The 22,920-nt window shown below is 37.4% G+C and overlaps 2 protein-coding genes across 6 annotated transcripts; one reads left to right on the top strand and one right to left on the bottom strand.

Annotated features, from left to right (window-relative positions):
- The first annotated feature begins 3,785 nt into the window (after positions 1-3,785).
- LOC130992644 (ribosome production factor 2 homolog) lies at positions 3,786-6,936 on the top strand. Of its 4 annotated transcripts, none has more exons than XM_057917368.1 (7): positions 3,786-4,097; positions 4,319-4,392; positions 4,479-4,682; positions 5,408-5,653; positions 5,744-5,986; positions 6,075-6,140; positions 6,613-6,936. In XM_057917368.1, exons 2-7 carry the CDS (start codon positions 4,324-4,326, stop codon positions 6,736-6,738), a joined length of 954 nt encoding a protein of 317 aa, XP_057773351.1. In that variant the 5' UTR covers positions 3,786-4,097; positions 4,319-4,323; the 3' UTR covers positions 6,739-6,936. The 4 variants fall into 4 exon arrangements, with proteins under 4 accessions (XP_057773351.1, XP_057773353.1, XP_057773350.1 ...); XM_057917370.1 differs by having other exon boundaries at positions 4,221-4,392; XM_057917367.1 differs by having other exon boundaries at positions 4,217-4,392.
- Positions 6,937-8,417: 1,481 nt separating this feature from the next.
- LOC130992591 (apyrase 2-like) lies at positions 8,418-14,752 on the bottom strand. 2 transcript variants are annotated; one of them, XM_057917284.1, is made up of 11 exons: positions 14,566-14,752; positions 14,226-14,278; positions 13,683-14,116; positions 12,491-12,619; positions 12,338-12,394; positions 12,155-12,247; positions 10,398-10,603; positions 10,078-10,169; positions 9,189-9,403; positions 8,919-9,108; positions 8,418-8,828 (listed from the first exon to the last, which is right to left on the bottom strand). In XM_057917284.1, the coding sequence occupies exons 2-11, from the start codon at positions 14,245-14,247 to the stop codon at positions 8,713-8,715; spliced, it is 1,554 nt and encodes a 517-aa protein (XP_057773267.1). In that variant the 5' UTR covers positions 14,248-14,278; positions 14,566-14,752; the 3' UTR covers positions 8,418-8,712. The 2 variants fall into 2 exon arrangements, with proteins under 2 accessions (XP_057773267.1, XP_057773268.1); XM_057917285.1 differs by lacking the exon at positions 14,566-14,752 and having other exon boundaries at positions 13,683-14,144; positions 14,226-14,284.
- Between the last annotated feature and the right edge of the window lie 8,168 nt (positions 14,753-22,920).

Below are 22,920 nucleotides of genomic sequence, written 5' to 3'. Positions count from 1 at the left end.
AATGACATATTTAGATAAATAAATATAAATATTAAATAAAATTAAAATATAAAAAAATTAAAATACATTTTAAAAAATAAAATAAAATAATTCACATCAAGTACTTAATAAAATTTTGAATTTAAGAACCTAAGTTTTCAACGTTGTATAAAGTATAATTATTAAATACTTTTAAATCATTTGATAATGAAAATTAATATTACACATTATTATTATTATTATTATTTTATTTTTTGACTTAGATTATTATTATTATTATTATACACGTCATAATAAATGAATTATTATTTTTACAAAAACATAAAAAGAAATTTGTAAAATTTTAATGAAGTGAGAAAATAAAATATTTTAAAATTTTATAAATTGTTAGTTTTATTTTTTTTTGATGATTTTTATACCATATTAATGACGATATTTAGAAAATAACTAAAATTAATAATAAAAAAATAGAGTGAATTGGTTGGAGGATAAAGAGAAAAATAGTGTAAAAATGATGAGAGAAGAGGGGAAAAAAACAACAATTTTTTATATTGGGATAACAGTGGTCCACAGGCAAATTCGTTCTGAACTTGGATGCACTATACTATTACTATACAGTTAAAGATTCAATGAAAATCCCAATTTTGAAGGCAACTTTTGCGCTTGTGTTTTTTCTCGGAATAATAGACCACATAACAACGACAAAATCTATATACTAGTACACATCTTTTGGTATTATATTTAAACTATAACACACACACACATATATATATATATATATATATATATATATATATATTAAAATGAGGTAGGTCAAATTAGATGTATCTATTTTTTATATAAGCGTAACCACATTAATATTTGAAAAGCATAATGATAGTAATATTAGTTCCCAAACTGCTATTTTATGGTATTATTACTAGTATTTGCATCACGTGCATTACACGGGAAAATATTTTTTATTTTTATATTTATATAAAATTAATGCTAATTCAATTATTATACTTATAAATATAATAAAAAATTAATTTTAATTGAAGATATTTGAATTTAATATTGAAAAAAAATCACAATTATAAAATTTAATATTATGAAAAACAAAAACAAAAAAAGTTAAGAATTAAATACTCCCTCCGTCCCACGAATCTTGACACGTTTGATTTCGATACGAGAATTAAGGAGTTGTAAATTAGTGTTTTAAATGTGTAGTTAATAAAGTATAAAAGTGATAAAGTATGAGAGAAAAAGTAATAAAAAAGATAAAATATGAGAGAGAATGTAATAAAAGTGATAAAGTAGGAGAAAAAAGATAATAATTATTATCTTATTTGGAAATGTGTAAAGATTCGTGGGACGGCCCTAAAAAGGAAAACGTGACAAGATTCGTGGGACGGGGGAAATACTAATTAAAAATGTATTTAGTCAAAAAAAAATGAGAGAGGAGAGAGAAACTTATAAAACTTTAATATTTAAACAAATTTAATTTTTACATTTTAAACAAATTAAAGCTTTTATTGTGATCTTTAATTTGATATGCATATTAAATATTTTATAATTAATCGAATTTCACAATTTCCGAAAGAAATGTAATAAAAAATACAAATTAAAGAAAATGAAAATAAGAAGAAAAATATAACATGAACCTTCAATTTTATTATAACTACAAAATTGCCACTCAATTTTGAAATTGATTTCAAATTGGAACTCCCTTTAATATACTCCCTCCGTCCCAATAAAAGTGGCCACTTTTTTTTGGGCACGGAGATTAAGAAGGGGATTGTTATGTTTTAATTGAGTGTGACCCACCAAAATTAGTGAGTAATTTTTAGAAAGTGGCCTACAATTGTTGACCAAATTAGTGAGTAATTTTGACATTTTTAGAAAGTGGCCTACAATTGTTGACCAAATTAGTGAGTAATTGTTGACTTAATTAAAGTAAACTTTTGTCATTTTTAGAAAGTAGCCACTTTTAATGGGACACCCAAAAAGGAAATGTGGCCACTTTTATTGGGACGGAGGGAGTAGTATAGATTATAGATAGATTAAAATTGAATATTTTTCATAATCTCAGGGTTGTATCTGTAAATAAGTCCAAAATTTGGGGTGAATGGGATAAAGAAAAAGCCAGCCTTAAACCCTAACTAGTGTTGTATCCCGTGCGATGCACAATAAGAGTATTATTTTAAAAAAATTATGTATAATAAAATGTTGATAAAATAATTACTAATAAAACTAATATCAAGAGAGAGAGAAAATAATTGTATTAAATATTATATCATCAAACAATTAGGTTTATTAAACTCTAAGATCTTATATAGCCTAGAATGTCCAAACAACTAAAACGGAAGAAATTAAAATTTATAAATAATATTGCAATAGTAAAATTAATAAATTAAAGTTCATTTCATGATCTTTCGTTAAAGATTTATATTGCATATTTTATCCTATATATAATTACATGAAAATGAGAATAAGAGCATCCACATTGTGGTTACATGATAGCTTAATTGATGAGGGGGGACCACATTGTGTAAAGAGGCTGCATTGGGATTACATATGATAGCCTACATGATTTTTTTAATTTTGATTTTTATGCTTTTTCACTTAAATTTAATTGCTCAAATTTAAATAACACATTTTACTAATAATTAAAATTCCATTAAAATAAAAAACCTAAAATTACATATATATATATATATATATATATAATGGTCAAAAATTGCACGAAAATCGATGCAGTCAAAGCTGCATATTCAAATTCGATTTTTTCACGCGCCTAAATTAAAGTGTCGAGAGGGAGGGCTGCATCGCCTTACACGATGCAAGCTCAACACGAGTAGGCCACCATCGTGTAAGCGATGTGGATGCCCTAATGTGCCCTATCTATAAAATGAGAAGAAAAAGGAAGAAATTAAAATTTATAATTAATATTGTAACAATAAAATTTTCGGTGGTTTTGTATTTAATTTGTTGTCAACAATTTTTATTTTTTATTTTGAAGTGTATTGAAATCTGTTACTTTTGTATTTAATTGTAAATTATTATTTTTTTGTCAATTTCAATTTACTCTTCTAGTTGAATTTATTTACACTCTTATTATTATTATTATTATTATTATTATTATTATTATTATTATTATTATTATTATTATTATTATTATTATTATTATTGTAAAATGTGATTATGTAACATTTTATATTTTTCAATTTTACCTATATATTTTTTCTAAATTATATATTAGTCTATAAAACTTGTTAATTTTATTTAACTTATGTAATTTATATCGTTGTTACGTTTATCATATTTGGACCCTAGTTATAATATATGAAATTAACTATGATAGATAAGAAATAAAGTTAATAGTAGTATATGAATAATGTATATTATTCAATAACTTATGGAGTAGTATTTTTTTCTATAGGAATCAACAATCTATGTTTAATATGAAAATTTTGAACACTTAATTGGATGAAGTAACCTTAAATTAAAAGTCCAACTATTATTAAATCATCATCCAATGCATAAAAAAACAACTGAATTTAACAAATTAGGTCACCTTTAATTTTATAATTTTGGCATTTATAAAACAAAATTAATAGCCCACACTTCATATTAAAATTTTGGGTTCTTAAAAGTTCAAATTTCAAATTATAAAAGTATTAAAAGTCCATACTTAATTAGCCCAAAATCTAAAGCTCAAATAAAAAAATAAATAATTAAACTCAACAATCAAAAACAAAATAAAAAATAAATATAATAATCATTATAAAATGAAAAATAGGTCTACCTCTCTTTTTCGTCTTTCCTAAAACCTCTTAACTTAATATAAATAATGGAGTAAATATTAGTAATAATAAAAAGACTATATCTCTTTATTAGGTTTACAGACATCACGCAAAGCGCCGCCTTCACCTCTAATCCCTATTTCTTCCTATTCTCACGCTACCAGCTCAGCTCGTCTGCAATCTCTCTCTGTTTTCCGCCGCTCGTCGCCCCCTGCGGCCCACGCCGCTCGCCTCGAAATCTCTACAGCAACAGCCTGCGCCGTGCTCCGCCTCACTGTGCAGCCTATCAGAGCAGCTCTGCCGACAACTCCCCAACCCAACGCCTAATAGCAGGTAAATCGACTGCAATTTGAAATGTGGGAGCTGAGATGGGTTTTTTACAAATAATATAAGCTCCTCCGTTAAATTCTTTGCTTACTTGATAATATCTTGCTTAAGTGGTTTGGTTTTAGGCAGAGCGGGCTTCTCTTCTTCCCCACACCGTTGAAATTTTAGGATTCAACCTGAAACAAAACCACTTTTAAGAATTTGGTGTATTGCTCTCTAAATTATAGGAGCAATGATGAGGATAAAGACCCCGAAAAGTGGCAGAATCAAGAGAGAGCTTGAAAAACGCGCCCCGAAACTCGTTAGTTTGAAATTTCCTCTTTATATGAAGCTTTTTATGATGTAAATTTAACTTTTGTTTGATGAATCAACATTGCATCGTTGCAGGTGGAAACGGGGAAGAAAACGCTCATACTTCACGGAACTAAAACGACCAGTGTTTTGAATTCAGTGTTAGCAGAAATTCATCATCTGAAGAAGGATAATTCTATCAAGTACTCTAGAAGAAATGATAAAATTAGACCTTTTGAGAGTGGCGGTGAAACTTCTCTGGAGTTTTTCTCGCTCAAGACAGATTGCAGCCTGTTTGTGGTATGTTCTAAGCTTTTTCTTTTCCTTCCGCATTTAGATTGGGATACAAACGAATTTGAGTTTATATTCTCAAGTTTTGCAATGATTATGTAATCATTTTTATCTACTGCTTGACATTCCTAAGATGACAAGTGCTTTTGATAGTAGCTTGATCTGTTCTGCATGATATATAGGGTTTAGGGTTCTTTCACTATATCAGTTGACCAGTTGTTTGGAGGTCATATAATCATGTTCTTAATTCCCTCAAACTGAAATTGTATCTTGAGGCATGACTACTTTTGCATTTTGAATTTCAAAAGAGTGTTATTTTAGTGTTAAGTTTGTAGAAGTAATTTGTTGTGCTTGCAATTGTGCCTACTGTATGTTGTATTGGTTACAACTTTCCAGCTTGGTTGTCTTGTCCAAAGCAACTAGATAATTTCTAAAGTGACATTCAAGTGATCGAAAAATAGACCTTATGTAGTCCATGCGCCCTATTACTTAAACGGCATTATTCCCCCATTGGTTAAACCCATTATTTTGCTTCGGGTAAATTACGTTTGTAATTTGCCTCCTTCATGCTCTGTTGATGATTTTAACGTTTGTTTTGGATGAGTCTGACCGCAAAGATTTGTCTCCTCTATCCCTTTCTCCGTTGCTCAGCTTTGTAACAGTGTGATACTGACTTCCGCAATACCCAAATCACTGGTTGTTTGTTTTAATCATGTTGCTTTTCTCTTCTGCAGTTTGCTTCTCACACTAAGAAGCGACCAAACAATCTTGTACTTGGACGATTCTATGACCACCACATATATGATCTTGTAGAGGTTGGCATTGAGAATTTCAGAAGCATGGGATCTTTTTCGTATGATAAGAAATTGGCTCCACAATTGGGGTCAAAGCCCTTCTTTGCTTTCATTGGAGAAGCTTTTGAGAGTGTTGACGAGCTCAAACACCTTAAGGAAGTCTTGCTTGATCTATTCCGTGGAGAAGTATGTCTTAATCATTATTCATTAGTTCTGCTAGACTTCATAATTGTCTTCTGCTGTTTCATTTACCATTACTGTGCATTACTCATCTAGGTTATTACAAACTTGAACCTGGCTGGACTAGATCGTGTTTATGTCTGCACAGCTTTGTCAGCAAACAGAATATTTTTCTCTCATTTTGCGCTGCGTCTTAAAAAATCTGGCACCAAAGTACCGAGGATGGAGCTGGTTGAGGTTGGCCCCTCCATGGACATGGTTATTCGTAGGCATCGTCAACCTGATGACAGCCTCAGAAAAGAAGCAATGAAAATGGCACCTGAATCAACAAAGAAAAAGGTTTGACTAGCTGAAACCTATTTTTGCTATCTCCTAATCCGTATGCAATATGAAACAATCATTTCTTATTCTCGATTATTACTTTCAGGAGAAAAATGTTGTCAAGGATGATATTCTAGGCAAACTCGGAAAGATTTATATTCCAGACCAGAAGGTATAAAAGCATTCTCATTTGTCTTTTTATCTTTGAAGAAACTAGCACTATCAAGTAACCATCTTTCTGACTGACCAAATGTTAATCCAAATGACTAGGATTAGTAGTGAGGGGTTTTGTTTCTCATGCGCTGTAGGGGCTTTTAGGGTTCATCATAATAGTATTCGAGAACTGGAAAAGGATAAGACTGAAAAAAATCCCCCAACTTGCAGTGTTGTTCCGGCAGTTCTATAGTTTTATAAGCGTTAAGACTTGTATCTCTAAACTTTCTCCTCATAGAGAATATATCTATCTGTTTTTCGAACTGTATGTGTATACGTGTGTGGGTAGGTGATCCATTTCTTCACTTGTGTTGGTATATCAGTCTTCTATGATCCGAAAGCCCCAAATTAGTGTGCTCGTTACGTCCCTGTTGGCAGACTGTGTCTTACATGTTACCAACTTCTTATTGTTTTGTCAACACTTGTTGTAGGTTGGGAGCGTGCCACTTGCTAACAAATCAAAGGGAGTGAAGAGGGAGCGACGGGAAGCTAAGGCGGCTAAGGGCGAAGGAGACAATCCTACAACACCAAAGAAGCAAAAGCAGGATTCTGAATGATTTTGTTTTTTATCATTTTAGCAAGCATGCGAGGCAGATTGTGGTTTGTGTTATTCGGCTTGGAATCAATTTTGAGCAACATATGATAATCTAAAATCAGGTTTTTAGTTGTTAGTTTTATTATGGTATATTCCATGACTATATATCCAACTTTTACCATTTATTATGTAGAGTGGGTTCTTTTCTCCTGTTGCGAAATTTGTATGTTCCTGGACTATTTGTAATACGTGATATTGTTACTTTCGTGAGTTATTTTAATTAGTCTGAGAAACGACCATGAATTTATAGGAAGATAATAAATAAAATTGTGGCTTAAAAAAAAAAGGACTTGTAGAAAGTCTACCTGTGAATAAATGAGTGTTGACGCCGTCTTCCCGAATGGCAGAGTGTGACTGGTTAAAACTTAAAAGGAAGAGAAAGCAATGCCAGCTCAGCTTGTTGATAAGAGGCATCGATCATTATTTACATTAAGAGGGTGATTGGCTCTTTCAATAAAATTGAGCTCTGGATCAATAAATCTGTTTGCTTCTTTTTGTTACTTCAATAGATAATTGCATGCGAAGCCGGAGTGGGGACTTACGCTTAAATAGTGAGGACTTCAACTTAGCTACACTTCAATTGCATACCAACACGAGTGTCAACTTACTTAAATAACGATTGCGTGTTCTCATAAGTTTCAAAGTGGTAATTTTAAAATCTATATTTATAAAGAAATTGTCTCGAGATTAATTGACATAAGAAAAAAATCATGTCGTGATTTTATTATTAAAATCTATGTAAAACGTTCTCTTTGTAGGTGAGATTATATAAATTATTTACTTTAAAAAGTACTACATAAATTATTTTTAATCCGTTAATCTAATTTATTGTTTATCTTCTCTTATTCTCTCTCTGTTCATCTTCTATCTCATGTGTGATTCTTCTTCTTCTTCTCTCTTAACCACCAATTCATGTTTAACCAGCTGATGAAACTAATAACAAAATTGCTAGTAAAATTATTTTGAAATTAATTTTAAAAAAATAAATTAAAATTATCTTTTTAATACTCCATTTGTCCCACAAGAGCGTGCATTACTTTTGGTGGCACCGATTTTAATAAAATGTTATATTAGTGTATTGGAAGTGGAGAAAGTGATCCACTTTATTATAAAGTATGAGTAAGAAATGAGAAGTTAGTGGTGCGATATTGTCCAAAAATAACAAATGCACACTCTTATAAGACGTTCTAAAATAGAAAGAAGTGCACACTCTTATGAGACTGGATGAAGTATATTATAGATTATAACACATGCACCATGCATCCAAATGCATCAACAAGTACCTTTTAGCAATATTAGTTTTTAGTGGATGCTTTTCCTCTTAATTTATAACCTATTACTTTAAGAATATATTATTTCTCTTAGATATTAGAATGAGTAGCTTTTTCTTGGAGTAAGTATTTAAACTTTTTTCTTAATCCATATTCAACTTGAGTTGAGTTTCTTGTAACAGAATATCAGTCTGCATCCTCTCTTACAAAATTATGTAACATTTCCTATTGCATTTACAATGATCAACATGTATCAATAGAATATAAAAGATCCATTCTTTGTGGTTTCCATCAATCAAAAATGTGCTCTTCACACAATCAAGCAGAATCCATAAAATTTGTATACATTGAAAAATAGGTAGCTACAATATGCTGCAAAAATAATTAAAGCTCAATAGAAGAGTTGGCGAATTCGTTAACATGACAAAAAAAATGCTGAATCTTTGCGTTTATCAGTACAATGAGTAAATACCAGTAATCACTTCTGCTATGCTAAATCTAAGTTTCAAATTCTTCTTATTTTTTCATTTAACTAAAAATAAACTTGGAATATATTGAATCACGAATTTCATCACCAAAGTTCCAATTCCAAACGCTATACTTGCAAACCAGTTGCAGAATATGCACTCAGATCAATCAAATGTGCCAACCGGGAGGCAAAGTAGTTAGGCGGGTGACGACACAGCCTCGATGGCACTGCCCAACGGCCATGCTGCTTCGACGAGTGAATTCTGGTATTTAACTTTTTTCACCAATGTAATCTTTTGCCATGGATCAATGCCTGCCACACGAAAGACACGATTAATAGTTTTGTTCGTATTCTAGCTGTGTACTTATGGCATTCGAATACCAAAATGTGGATGCTACCCACCTAATCCATCAACAAGCAGAGCAACCTGATAAACAAGGTCCATGCAGAGGTAAGGAAGGTTTTCGGATTGGACGCGAGGATATGTAGCCTTGGCATCTTCAAGACGAGTTTGGCAAGCTTGTTTAGCTGCCTCCTCGAAATCAGATGGACGAACCGTGGCAACAGGCAGGTTTGGGTCAACAAAACCCGCCTACATATCAAAATTACCAAGATTCAATGACAAGAATGTGCTAATTGTATCGAGCAGACATATCTAGAGGTAATATTTACCTCAGCAGCTCTATCGAAGAAAAATGAAGCAACAAACAAATTCTTCTGGCCATCGCCACCCCCGCCATTCCAAACACCGCCAAACGTACATTTCATATGGGTACAAGATTCATTGACTTTCAGAGCCTTAATGGCTGTCTCCCTACATTTGCTGTGGCTGGAACCAGAGGGCAAAGCAGAAGCCTTATACACTGTTTGGCCATATTTGTAAGAACCTAAAACATGAGCAATATATCATCACAACTTTCTCAGCAATAAGGAAAAAAAACCGCTCAAAGTATAGGTTTGAGTAATACCTTGAATTTTGTTTATTTCAATATGGCATCATAGACCTTCCAAACACTATTATACCATTATTAAGTTAATGTTTCATGATATACGTCGTAATTGTATAGTACAGCTTTTATAAAAATAGTCATCCTAATTCCTAACTATTATATTAGTATTTCTAAAATGTACAAGGTTCTAAGATTAAGACCAACGTAACCTATAGGCCGTTTTTTATTTTTATAAATCTCTCTTCTGAAGTTAGAGAACTTGGCACATTTTGGCTTTTTTGCTGCGACTTGAAGAAAGAAAAATGCAATTAACAAGGCAATACTACATAAACCAGCATAGTCCCTGTTAGTTCTTTTTGCCGAAAATAAGCTGTTTGTAGTTGTTTCATGGCTGCCACGTGCCTACGGAAAATGTCGCAAATCTTTTCCATAGCAAATGGCATGTTTAAGCATTCAATTTCCAATAACCACTGGACTACTGGAGATCTGGTCCAATAATAGCTAGTTTTAAGATATTAACTGAATCTGGCATTGAGACCTAACGTTCAAAATTAACACAAAAAGAATTCAAGAATAGAAGAAAGCATTATATCAGGTAGACTTGTACAAACCGTCATAGCCCGCGAGTAGGCATGGATTGTCAGATTCTTGAGTGATTTTCAAAATCTCAGCTCGAGCAGCCAGTAAACCATAATGTAGGTAACTGCAAGTCAGAAATATTAATTGCATGAAAAAGAGGATAGTATTGAGATCATTTAGTACTTCTGCCGGTCTCTTTTATCATAACAACAAGAAGATACCTTGATAATAATGAAAATGCTTCACTATTCAAACAATAAGGCAACAAAGAAAATAAACAAAAGCGGCCATGATTAATAGCACACTGGAAAGCTGAAAGGTAAAGAGTAAAAAAAACATTAAGGATACAGACCTGTGAATGTACAGATAATATTTTCTTCCCTTGAGATACATTTGCTGCACATATGACTCCTCTCCACCAGATACCTTAGGAGCTTTAGCAGCATCTGACTCTGAGATGGCATATGCCATTTGTACAGAACCACCCCCAAGATCAACCACTCCAACAGTACCAGAGTACTCGTTGCCCAAATTTCCCAATAGATAGTTAATGGTCACCTGTAAAGATGTAACAGTATCTACATAAGTTCTCACAGAACAATGTACTCAATATTGAAGACTTTAGCACTTGAAAGCTGCATTTACATCAAAATAGACTTTTTGATTCCAGAAGATTTAAAATCTTGAAATACTAATATCCCTCGCTCATTGGTGGATACAAAAGGAATTTTGTTGCCTTCCATGTTGCTTCTCTTTTATTTTTCAATAAACATATTCTGCTTGTAAATCTGTTATATTATGCTCCTCTTTGTTATTTCTTTTGCCATTTCAAATGTTCAGTAACTTGATGATTACTACATTTGGAAAGTCCCATGACACTGCCCATGTAGTATTTGTTCATTTGAAGAGATGGTCATTCAACATGATACTGAGCTTATGTTTGAATACTAGATTATACTCCCCTGCAAGCTTATGCTTTCAGCATCCCTTGTTCTTAAAATATTTCCAAGCTTTTAAATGAGGTGGTCTCTCAAGACATTAAAATCACAAAAGATATTGATGGAAACGTCATCCAGCAGACTCAGTATTCAAAAGTTTGTAAACCTTTGTATGATTATTTTCCCGGAAAGCAATTGTTCAACTTCATGTCATAGTAAGAAATGTTATATAGCATGTCTTACATAACTGTAGAATCTAAGCACAAAAATTGTGTAGATTGTTTTCGCATATAAACAATTTATTCTTCCTATCAGAAGAAATGTTGTTGACTGAAGTTGGAAGAATCATCTATTTTTAAGGTTATACTCCCTCCGTCCCATTTGTATTGGCCCCTTACTTTTGGACACGGAGATTAAGAAAGCCTTTATTTATGAGTTAAGTAGGTGGAGTGTTTTACTTTTGTCCACTTAGGAGCCCTTATTTTTGCTATTTTAAGAAAGGGGCCAATACAATTGAGACGGAGGGAGTACTATATATGTGAACATGAGGCACACACACACACACACACACACACAGATATATATATATATATATATATATATATATATATATATATAGGGGTGGGTTACCATGAAAATACTTTTAAGTGTAAAAAATAGGAAAAATCATGTCCATTAGATCATAGTGAATTAATGGCCTAGATCATATTATATGGAGATCCGAAATTCGTAACAGTTTCCCTTACAATTCATACGTTTTTCTTATTACGAATTGAAAGTATTTTTGTTACGAATTATATTCTATGCACGAATCTGAAGTTCTTTTGTTACGAATTATGTTCTGATTAGGCAAATTTCAAGCCACAAGATCAACCAAGATCTAATAGACAGGATTTGTTCCTATTTTATACACTTAAAAGTGTTCTTATATATATATATATATAAACATCCCAGCAATGACAAAAACAGAGAAGACTAGCTGAAGTCAGTTGATATTATTTTGGAATGAATTTTGTCCACTGATACTTTCTGATGATCCCGCAAGTAAGGATTACTTTAAGCTAGTTGTGCAGGTACTTAACTGTAGCTTCTTAAAACGTCAATTTACAAATGACAGGTAAAAATCCACCCAAAACTCAAAAGGAGCACAAGGAAGTATGTCGTGACATACCCATTGATAAGCACCTTCCTGATTCCCGTCCAAAACTGTGACCCAGTCAGCCTTTGACTTCAGGGAGCTTTTATTCTTCAAATAATCCCTCACCTATCAAAAGTTTAGAGAAGTAACTAGAATGAACTGGGAGAATGGCAAAAAAAGGCAATTTCAATAAGAATTTTTGGAGCATGTAGTTACTGCTTGTAAAATCCTGTCAGATGCATCACCTTCCAATTGCCTTAGACCAGCAGTAGCCTGCATGAACATGATTGGTACAATTCAAATTTAAGGGATGCAAGGAAATAAACACAACCACTCATGTATTTTGTAGCAGAAAATGGCATTCCCTACCCCAACTTTAACTGGCGTGATGGACCGCAGCTCTCCAGGAACTGCTGCTTCAGCTTTTTCAAGTAGTTTTGAGAGGGATTTTGCAGCAGCCTCAGAGTCCTTTGCATATGCACTCAGACCTGGTTTTAGCTACAAATGAAAATCAATCTAGACATGTCAGGGGGAAAAAACACAGTAAGAGATGCATAGGCTCTGAAAAATAATAAACCATTTATATCCACCAATGTATATTATGCTTTGACTGATTGAAACTGAGGCTTTAGACAGCAAATCGATATCGAAAAGAAAAATAATATGAAGGAAATAAATTATACTCCCTCCGTCCCGCTTCAAATGACCCAAAAAAATTGGGAATGGCTATTAAGAAATATGTGATAAAAGTGTAAAGTGGTGGTGGGACAACCCAAAAAATAGTGTTAAATGCCCAATTTTATTTCTAAATTTGGGTTGGGTCATTTGAAGTGGGACAACCCAAAATAGAAATTGGGTCATTTGAAGTGGGACGGAGGGAGTAATAATTGCTACTAGGTCTTCAGTTCGAGCACAACCTGTGCAATACTAGTGTATTTTAGGAGTCTGGATTAAGGAATGTTCGAGCATAACCTGTGCAATACTAGTGAGTTTCAGTAGGTGTCTGGATTAACATTCATCTCCACAAATATGTCCCATAAAATCTCAAAACAGAAATATTTGTACTTCACTCTTTATCTTGTTTTTCAAGGCACCGGATATGTGTGCCTAAACGGGAACAAGAGGGATCCACCTAAGAATATACTTATCCATCCTTCTTTCCAAAAAAAAGCACAGATCAGAGATACAGCCACCCCCTACATAATCGATACCTTCTCCTACAATCTAATGGCACTAATACAAATCAATAGTTGAGACTCGAGATCAAAGAGTCCAAAAGGCCATATCTTATCATGCGATCCCTTTAAGGAATTATCACATATCTTAGCGAATCCCTTCAATCATCTTGCCTATTCCATATCATAATCTCTCCCCCTCCATGAACCTTACCACCCAAATAAAATCGGAGCTTATTCTCATTAAAACTAGAGGTATCCATACATGACTGGGACATTCTTCCACTAAGCCCATTGTCAATCAAAAATTGTATTAACCAATTATTCAACCCCAGATGCAAAAATTGAACGGGATAAAGGTATAAGAGAAGGTCTATCGACATAACCTGCTCAAAAAGCTCGAGTTCTTCGCCCATGGGAACGAGATCTAGCTGCTTGTTGAAGCAGAAGACGTGCACCCGACTGCCAGAGCTTCCGGCATCAAAGATGACCGCATATTTCTTAGACATGAAGTTTGGTGCGAACTTACGAGAGATAGAATCGGGAGACGACCTCGAGGGCATGAGAAATAGCACAAAGGAGATCAGCAGGAGAGGGACAAAAACCAATAGCATCGCACCACGCCATCTCTGGAACTTGTCAGAGAAGGTCTCGTGCTGCCTGTTTCTTTTCAAAACCTTCTCCATCTGAACTTGCTGCTGCGCATCCAAAAGCTCAGCAGCCGACGGTGATCGAAATCGAATCTGGCCGTTTCCCCCACCAGACTTCAATGGCTGGGTATCCTGCACCGACTCCAGCTCTTCCTGCTCGTCGCCTTTCCCTTCAAATCAGATACTCAATTGGTAGAGCTAAGAAACCAGAAAGCAGAATTAAACAGAGATTCATTCTTTGCAAATTATGGAACTGATAAATTCTAGGTTTTTACTTACAAAATGATTTAGCTCCTTCCATCCACAACTCTACCCAATCCACGCGGATCCGTCTGGATGCAAACACATTCAAGCTAGATATGATTAATATCGGTCGTATCAACCAAATCACACAAAATTAACAAAGCAACAAAATAAAAAATACGATTTCCTACTGCAAAATCACCCCCCCCACAAAAAAAGTTCATGATCCAACAGGATCTGGCCTCATTCTTACAGTTTCATGAATCCAATTGTTCATCAACCCAACCGATAATTTGCATCCACGAAATTAAACCATTGAAGAAACTAAAGATGAACAACTCAAAGGAAAACCACCAAATCTGAAGAGGTAACTGACCTATAAATAATTCGACGGAATCAGTAGAGAGGGGATCTCTATCTTGAACAACAACACAGAAGAAGAGTGGGAGATGCTCCTCTGTGAAGTGTTAGTTTTGGAGGGCGTGCATGAACAAATGAGTTGAGGAAGACGCAAAGTGAGAGATGGAAACTTTGATTTGTACCCAAATTAATTAATTAACGGCTACACAAAGACAACGCGTTTCACAAAATATATGTATATAGATGATTACGGTGAAAATTTATTTTTTATCGTGAAAATTAAAAATATGTAAAGTTATTATATTCATCTTGAAATTAATTGTATGATAATGAAATTTTTCGCTCTTTTTAAAATTCAAATTTAAGTGATCGATTTATTCAATGCATCTATTATAAATCTTTATGATCAAACGATTGAGAATGGTTAACATTTGAACATCTTCTTATAAGGGCCTGTTTGATATGGGTTTATAGGTAGGATAAATTAAATTAATACATATTAGTGTGATGTTTGATATCATGTGCAGTTAATATGGTCAACTCCTATTTAATCCTACTTCTCCATGCTATTTTGTGGGATTAACCCATACTAATAATCCGCCCACCCCCCCTCGGATAAATTTAATACTGAGAAGTTGAATAAAAATTCTGCTACCCTTCCTCACGCATATCGATGCAAATGCCCAAGTAATGGTGGACACACATGATATTTTTAAAATTATGTGAGGATAGTTTTGGTATTAGATAATATAATCCAACATAATCCTATGGATATCAAACATAATATAGGATTAAGTAGCCATGATATCAAACACCCATGAAATAATATAAATCCACACTAATCCACACTAATTTCCCAAGATAATTTTAATCCTAATCAATCATAAACTGCAAATCAAACTGCCCCTAAATATGGTGGATAGAGTGAGAATCCACATTATTCTAAGAAACTATATGATTTATAGATCATAATATCGATAGATCTATGATCCACAACTAATAGTTACTAGATCTTTGAAAAAATCAATGTAACGAACACATCTTTATATATATAAAAAGCAAAGTAAATGTAATTTAATTCAATTGCAAGGGTGTAATTGGAATTGGAGTGAAAAATATAAATGTAGAAAAAGCCGGCAACCACTACAAGTTCACAACCGTTTGGTTTTTTAAGACACTCACAATATTAATTTTACAAACGTCATTAACAATTTTATTCTAAGTATTTTTTTTCTTTTTCTTTTTCTCGAATCTAATAGCATGCTCCCACGTAACCACCCTAAAAATACTCCCAACGGTCTTTGAACGGACCAAATCAGACAAGGATAGGTTGGGAAACGAAGGGGACGTAGCGCCGTCCCCCGACGGACCGTTTTGCCAATATCTCCCTCGTTACACGTCTGAATTGCATGATTCTTGGGCCCTTGGTTATCTTTCATGATGGGGAAGATTTGGTGAATATCCCTCGCCGAACCGCTTCCGTGCCAAAATTGAGATTTCGGCTCTCCGAGCCACTTAATGTCTAAAATGGCCTTGGCGAACAACTCGTCCAAAAATCGACCGACACGGATTTCAATTCTGATCATGCTCCCACGTAGCCACCCGAAAAATATTCCCAACGGTCTTTGAACTGACCAAATCAGACAATGATAGGTTGGGAAACGGAGGGGACGTAGCGCCGTTCCCCGACAGACCGTTTTGCCAATATCTCCCTCGTTACATGTCTGAATTACATGATTCTTGAGCCCTTGGTTATCTTTCATGATGGGAAACATGTGGTTAAATTCCCTCGCCGAACTGCTTCAGTGCCAAAATCGAGATTTCGACTCCCCGAGCCACTCAATGTAGCTAAAATGGCCTTGGCGAACCAATCACCCAAAAATCGACCAACATGGATTTCAATTCTGATCATGCTCCCACGTAGCCACCCTAAAAATATTCCCAACGGTCTTTGAACGGACCAAATCAGACAAGGATAGGTTGGGAAACGGAGGGGACGTAGAGCCGTCCCCCGACGGATCGTTTTGCACATATCTCCCTCGTTACACGTCTGAATTGCATGATTCTTGGGACATTGGTTATCTTTCATGATGGGGAACATGTGGTGAAATTCCCTCGCCGAAACGCTTCCGTGCCAAAATAGAGATTTCGGCTCCCCGAGCCACTAAATGTAGCTAAAATAGCATTCGCAAACCACTCGCCCAAAAATCGACCGACGCGGATTTCAATTCTGATCATGCTCCCACGTAGCCACCCTAAAAATATTCCAAACGGCCTTTGAACGGACCAAATCAGATAAGGATAGGTTGGGAAACGGAGGGGACGTAGCGCCGTCCCCCGACGGACCGTTTTGCCAATATCTCCCTCGTTACACGTCTGAATTGCATGATTCTTGGGCCCTTGGTTATCTTTCATGATGGGGAACATGTGGTGAATTTCCCTCGCTGAACCGCTTCCGTGCCAAAATCGAGAGTTCGGCTCCCCGAGCCACTTAATGTAGCTAAAATGGCCTTAGCAAACCACTCGCTCAAAAATCGACCGACACAGATTTCAATTCTGATCATCGTCCCAATCCGTTGAGTAACGAAGAAGATACGGCCAAAACAGTGGGGATCTGCGTTTTCTGTCAAGGGCTATATCTCGTTTCTTGTCCAATTTTTTGTGCAGAAGTCGAACGTCAATTTCGACCGCATCGGCCCGTAGGGATCGGAATAAGGTTTCCATAGACGCGTGAATCGCCGTAATCCGATAAGTAACGAGGGAGATAAGGCCGAAACATTATTTCGCAAGAAACGGGGCCAAGACAACAGAATCCAAGTGGCCTCCATAGGGCTCCGTTTCCCGGTAGACGTCCACTGTTTTGGCTATAACTCATTCGTTATGGGTTGGATTCATGTCAAACCAACGCTGATTTCAAGCTAACTCAGAGGGCTACGACTATGGTCGGGCGATCCGCACGATCCCTGTTCGCTGTTTTATTTACACGCCGCAAGTGTACGGGTGCAATTGTGTATAGCAGTGACAAGGTCGAATCCACAGGGACTAATTGTTATCAATGCCTATTCTTAATTACTTTACTCTATCTGGAAAACCGAATTGTAAAGGTTTGATTTTTGGAAAACAATTTCAAAATTAAAATAAAGAAACACCGAAAAGAAATCAAGCTGTGAAAATGCGAAGTAACAGAAGAAAGAGAATTTCCCAAGGCAAAGGTTTCAATAGATTCTCCTAACTAACATGATTGATTCAATTAATGAGATAATTCCTAAGGCAATCTCAAAGTTAATTCATACCCACTCCCGTGGCATACAAATCGTTGATTACATGCAAGGTTACCATCCCTGGATCACACTTCTAACATGTAACTCCCAAAAGTTCCTAGGATTAAAGCCTTCACAATTATTAATTCCCTTTAGAATTAAAATAAATGTGTTCTATGTTCTTAGTTCAGGTATTAATTATCATCTCCCGATCTCAAATTAAAACCTATGATAATGCTAAATTGGTGATCAAGCAATAAAGCAAGCAGTTATAACAAGAACAAAGAAAGGAATATAAATCTCAATAAATTAAATCAACAGTCAGAAATTTGAATCATGTTTACTCCCTAAACCCTGGGAAAAAGGGATTTAGCCACACATAGACATATGACTAACAATCACAATCTCAATAAAACTAATGAACATTAAACAATGAAAAACCGTAGAGAAGTCGAGATTCTTCAGTCTTGCTCTTGCTCCGTGTCTCACAGCTCTCAGGAAAAGTCAGAATATGATAAAAGGTGTCTGGGATAAGCTAAAAGATGGTATTTATGAGCCCTAGGTCGTCTAAGCCCGAAAATACTCCAAAAACGCGCTTTTAGTGAAAAATCGGAAAAACTGGGCGGAACTCGGCGTTTCGCGCGGTCGGGTCGCGCGGCCGCATGGCTGGACCGCGCGAGCTCGCGCTGCCTTCTCGCGCGCCCGCGCGCTGTGCTCGCGTGAGCAGCCCAGCAACTTCTGCCATCGTCGCGCGGCCGGGTCGCGCGGCCTTGCGTAGTGATTTTGTTTTAGCTCGTTCTCCCTCATCCAAACTCCGATTTACGAACCGTTTGCGCTCACGAACTCCTCTCGAGATGAAATACAACTTGTATTTCAGCCAAATCTTCCAAATTCTTCTTCTTTATTTCTGAAAATACGTTCAAACACAAGAGAGTGACAAGTTCTTGACCAAAAACCAATATAAGCTCAAAATAAACCATCAAACACACAAAAACCTCATAACTAACCATCAAATATGACACACTAAGAGGTAAAAATGCATGTTTATCAATCCCGAGTGCATCGTGTTTGAAATTCGTGCGGTTCAGAACTGCTTTCGAACGATGAATCGGGTATTTTGCGCACCTTTCCTTCGTTACAAGTCGGAATGCCTTGATTCTTTCGCCTTTGGAACCCATATGTCATGGAAAACGTACAGTGACGTTCCAACCACGCTCCAACCGCATCTCGGTTCGGGCCGGGAGGGCGAGATCGCTCGGTGCGTGGATTACCGGTCAACCTGCCTGATAACTTTTCAATGGACTAGAACTGTGATTTGGACCGGTCGGCATTGTTTTGGGCCTATGATTTAGCTTTCCAACGGCGCGAGAATCGTCCCAATCCGTCGAGTAACGAAGGAGATACGGCCAAAACAGTGGGGATCTGCATTTTCCGCCAAGGGCTATATCCCGTTTCTTGCCCAGTTTATTGTGCAGAAGTCGAACATCAATTTCGACAGCATCGGGTCGTAGGGATCGGAATAAGGTTTCTATAGACACATGAATCGCCGCAATCCGATAAGTAACGAGGAAGATAAGGCCGAAACATTATTTCGCTAGAAACGGGGCCAAGACAACAGAATCAATGTGGCCTCCATTGGGCTCCGTTTCCCGGTAGACGTCCACTGTTTTGGCCATAACTCATTCGTTATGGGTCGGATTCATGTCAAACCAACGCTGATTTTAAGCTAACTCAGAGGGCTACGACTATGGTCGGGCCGATCCACACGATCCCGAGTGCATCATGTTTGAAAATCGTGCGGTTCAGAACTGCTTCCGAACGATGAATCGGATATTATGCGCACCTTTCCTTCGTTACAAGTCGGAATGCCTTGATTCTTTCGCCTTTGGAACCCATACGTCATGGGAAACGTACAGTGACATTCCAACCACGCTCCGACCACATCTCGGTTCGGGCCGGGAGGGCGAGATCGCTCGGTGCGTGGATTACCGGTCAACCTGCCTGATAATTTTTCAATGGACTGGAAATGTGATTTGGACCGATCGACATTGTTGTGGGCCTCTGATTTAGCTTTCCAACGGTGTGAGAATCGTCCCAATTTGTCGAATAACGAAGGAGATACGGCTAAAACAGTGGGGATCTGCGTTTTCCGTCAAGGGCTAAATCCCGTTTCTTGCCCAGTTTTTTGTGCGGAAGTCGAACGTCAATTTCGACCACATCGGGCCGTAGGGATCAGAATAAGGTTTCCATAGATGTATGAATCGCCGCAATCTGATAAGTAACGATGGAGATAAGACCGAAATATTATTTCGCAAGAAACGGTGCTAAGACAACAGAATCTAAGTGGCCTCCATTGGGCTCCGTTTCTCGGTAGACGTCCACTGTTTTGGCTATAACTCATTCGTTATGGGTCGGATTCATGTCAAACCAATGCTGATTTCAAGCTAACTCAGAGGGCTACGACTATGGTTGGGCCTATCCGCACGATCCCGAGTGCATCGTGTTTGAAAGTCGTGCGGTTCAGAACTGCTTCCGAATGATGAATCGGGTATTATGCGCACCTTTCCTTCGTTACAAGTCGGAATGCCTTGATTCTTTCTCCATTGGGACCCATATGTTATGAGAAACGTACAGTGATATTCCAACCACGCTCCGACCGCATCTCAGTTCGGTCCGGGAGGGCGAGATCGCTCGGTGCGTGGATTACCGGTCAACCTGCCCGATAATTTTTCAACGGATTGGAATTGTGATTTTGACCGGACGGCATTGTTTTGGGCCTCTGATTTAGCTTTCCAACGGCGCGAGAATCGTCACAATCTGTCGAGTAACGAAGGAGATACGGCCAAAATAGTAGGGATCTGCGTTTCCCGCCAAGGGCTATATCCCGTTTCTTGCCTAGTTTTTTGTGCAGAAGTCGAACATCAATTCGACCGCATCGGGCCGTAGGGATCGGAATAAGGTTTCCATAGACACATGAATCACCGCAATCCAATACGTAACGAGGGAGACAAGGCCGAAACATTATTTCGCTAGAAACGGGGCCAAGACAACAGAATCTATGTGGCCTCCATTGGGCTCCGTTTCCCGGTAGACATCCACTGTTTTGGCCATAACTCATTCGTTATGGGTCGGATTAATGTCAAACCAACGCTGATTTTAAGCTAACTCAGAGGGCTACGACTATGGTTGGGCCGATCCGCACGATCCCGAGTGCATCGTGTTTGAAGCGGCAGAGCTGGAGTAGTCAGAGCTGGCTGAACGGGCAGAGCTGGCGGAAGAGTCAGGGCTGGAGCGCTTGGCAGAGCTGGTGAAAGACAGTTAGCTCTGAAAATTTCTACTTCTTCCTCATGGTCAACAATCTCAACAAGAGAACAGATATGCATTGAGAAGTTAGAAATAATAGGCTTTTTATTAAAAACGGAGAATGTTACCGATCTACCAGACCCGGCCATGCTCAAAGTTCCAGAACCCACATCAATGCGCGTCTGGGTAGTAGCCATAAAAGGCCGACCAAGTAGAACAAGTTGCCCATTCTTTGTATAATGCCTTGCCCTGCCTCGAGCACAACAAAATCAGCTAGCACCGTGATTCCTCTCACCATGACTTCAACATTTTTTAAAATACCACTAGTGCTACAATTTGCCCCATCAGCTAGTTGAAGTCTTGTTTTCGTGCTTTTAAGCTCCTCTTCCTTCCTGCCCAATTTCTGAAAAATAGCATACGACATCAAATTGACTACCGCACCCAAGTCTAACATGCCCGTGAATTCTCCAGCTCGACCCAAACCAATACCAATAATGAAACTCCCTGGATCTTCTTTCTTTGGCAATGGTTGGGTTGGATCAACAATCGATGGTGGCAGAGGCGGGCTGGGCTTCGGTGGTTGATATGGCGTACTTGATTTGTGAAGTTTCTGCTCTGGCCTTATCAACTCTGGCGCTCTCCTCTGCTCTGGCTGCCAAGCCAGAGCTGACTTTCTCCTCTGCTCTGGCTGTCGAGTCAGAGCTGACTCTCTCCTCTGCTCTGGTTGCCAAGCCAGAGCTGGCTCTCTCCTCTGCTCTGGCTGCCAAGCCAGAGCTGACAGCCTAGTCTGCTCTGGCATCCTCGCTAGAGCTAGCACTTGATGAGTTTGGCTCTGCTGTTGCTGTAGCTGGTCCAGCGCGCCCGACAGTTGCCCTACGGTGGTCTCAAGGCGTTTGATAGTGGCAGCCTGAGACTCCATACTTTGCTTGGTCATCTCAAAGTTTTGCTTACTAACCTCCATAAAAGCCTGCATAGTCTCCTCCAGGGACTGTTTTTGCGGAGGCATTGGCTGTTGTGGAGCATTCTGGAATTGTTGAGCAGGCTGAAAATTCCTTTGGTGTTGACCTCTCCATCCACCATTGCTTTGATTATAATTTATGCTCTGCGCAGGGACAGGTGCAGCTTCCGTATGGCTCATCTTGAGCTGATGTACTTCGCGCATGATTGAGGCCAATTGTTTCTGCATCTCAAACTGATTCGTCACAGCGCTGGCCTCAACTTTCTTTCCACGGACCGACTTTTGTTGAGAGCTCTCCGCTAATGTTTTGAATATCTCCTTCAGCGCGCCCGACAGTTGCCCTATGTTACCTCCTGCAGTGCTGTCCACCATGAATTGGACAGTTTGCACTAACCCATCATAAAAGTATTGCATTAACATCACGTTCGTCAGTTGATGTTGCGGGCATTGACGGAGTAGTTCTTGAAATCTTTCCTAAGCTTCGTGTAAAGGCTCGTCTGGTCCTTGGATGAAATCTACGATCTGCGCTCTGAGCTCCTGTGTCTTGTGGCTGGGATAGTACTTTAGCATGAATTTCTCACAAGCTTCTCCCCAAGTGGTGATAGAGTTGGGCGGCAGAGTTAGCATCCATGTTCTCACCCGATCTTTAAGTGCATAGGGGAAGCACTTGAGCTTAAGTTGGTCCTCCGTGAGATTCAGCAATGGAATGGTTTGAACTTGTGTGCAAAAATCACGGATGAATTGTAGGGCATCTTCACTCGGCATCCCATGGAACATAGGTAAAAGACTTGAATCATTCGGCTTTAGATTGTAATTTCTGATGGCGGTGGGAAGCACAATAGCCGATGTG

This window comes from Salvia miltiorrhiza, chromosome 7, assembly GCF_028751815.1.
Source record: "Salvia miltiorrhiza cultivar Shanhuang (shh) chromosome 7, IMPLAD_Smil_shh, whole genome shotgun sequence".
Taxonomy (NCBI): Eukaryota; Viridiplantae; Streptophyta; class Magnoliopsida; order Lamiales; family Lamiaceae; genus Salvia; species Salvia miltiorrhiza.
The sequence above is the reverse complement of the archived record's forward strand: the minus strand, read 5'-3'. Positions and strand labels throughout refer to the sequence as shown.

Coding starts and splice junctions, on each gene's coding strand:
- LOC130992644 (XM_057917368.1), top strand. CDS start 4,324: ATGATGAGGATAAAGACCCCGAAAAGTGGCAGAATCAAGAGAGAGCTT. Junction 4,683..5,407: donor CAGATTGCAGCCTGTTTGTG/GTATGTTCTAAG, acceptor TCTCTTCTGCAG/TTTGCTTCTCACACTAAGAA. Junction 5,987..6,074: donor CTGAATCAACAAAGAAAAAG/GTTTGACTAGCT, acceptor TATTACTTTCAG/GAGAAAAATGTTGTCAAGGA.
- LOC130992591 (XM_057917284.1), bottom strand. CDS start 14,247: ATGGAAGGAGCTAAATCATTTT. Junction 10,604..12,154: donor AGGAAGGTGCTTATCAATGG/GTATGTCACGAC, acceptor ACATCTTTACAG/GTGACCATTAACTATCTATT. Junction 9,404..10,077: donor CCTACTCGCGGGCTATGACG/GTTTGTACAAGT, acceptor CTCATGTTTTAG/GTTCTTACAAATATGGCCAA.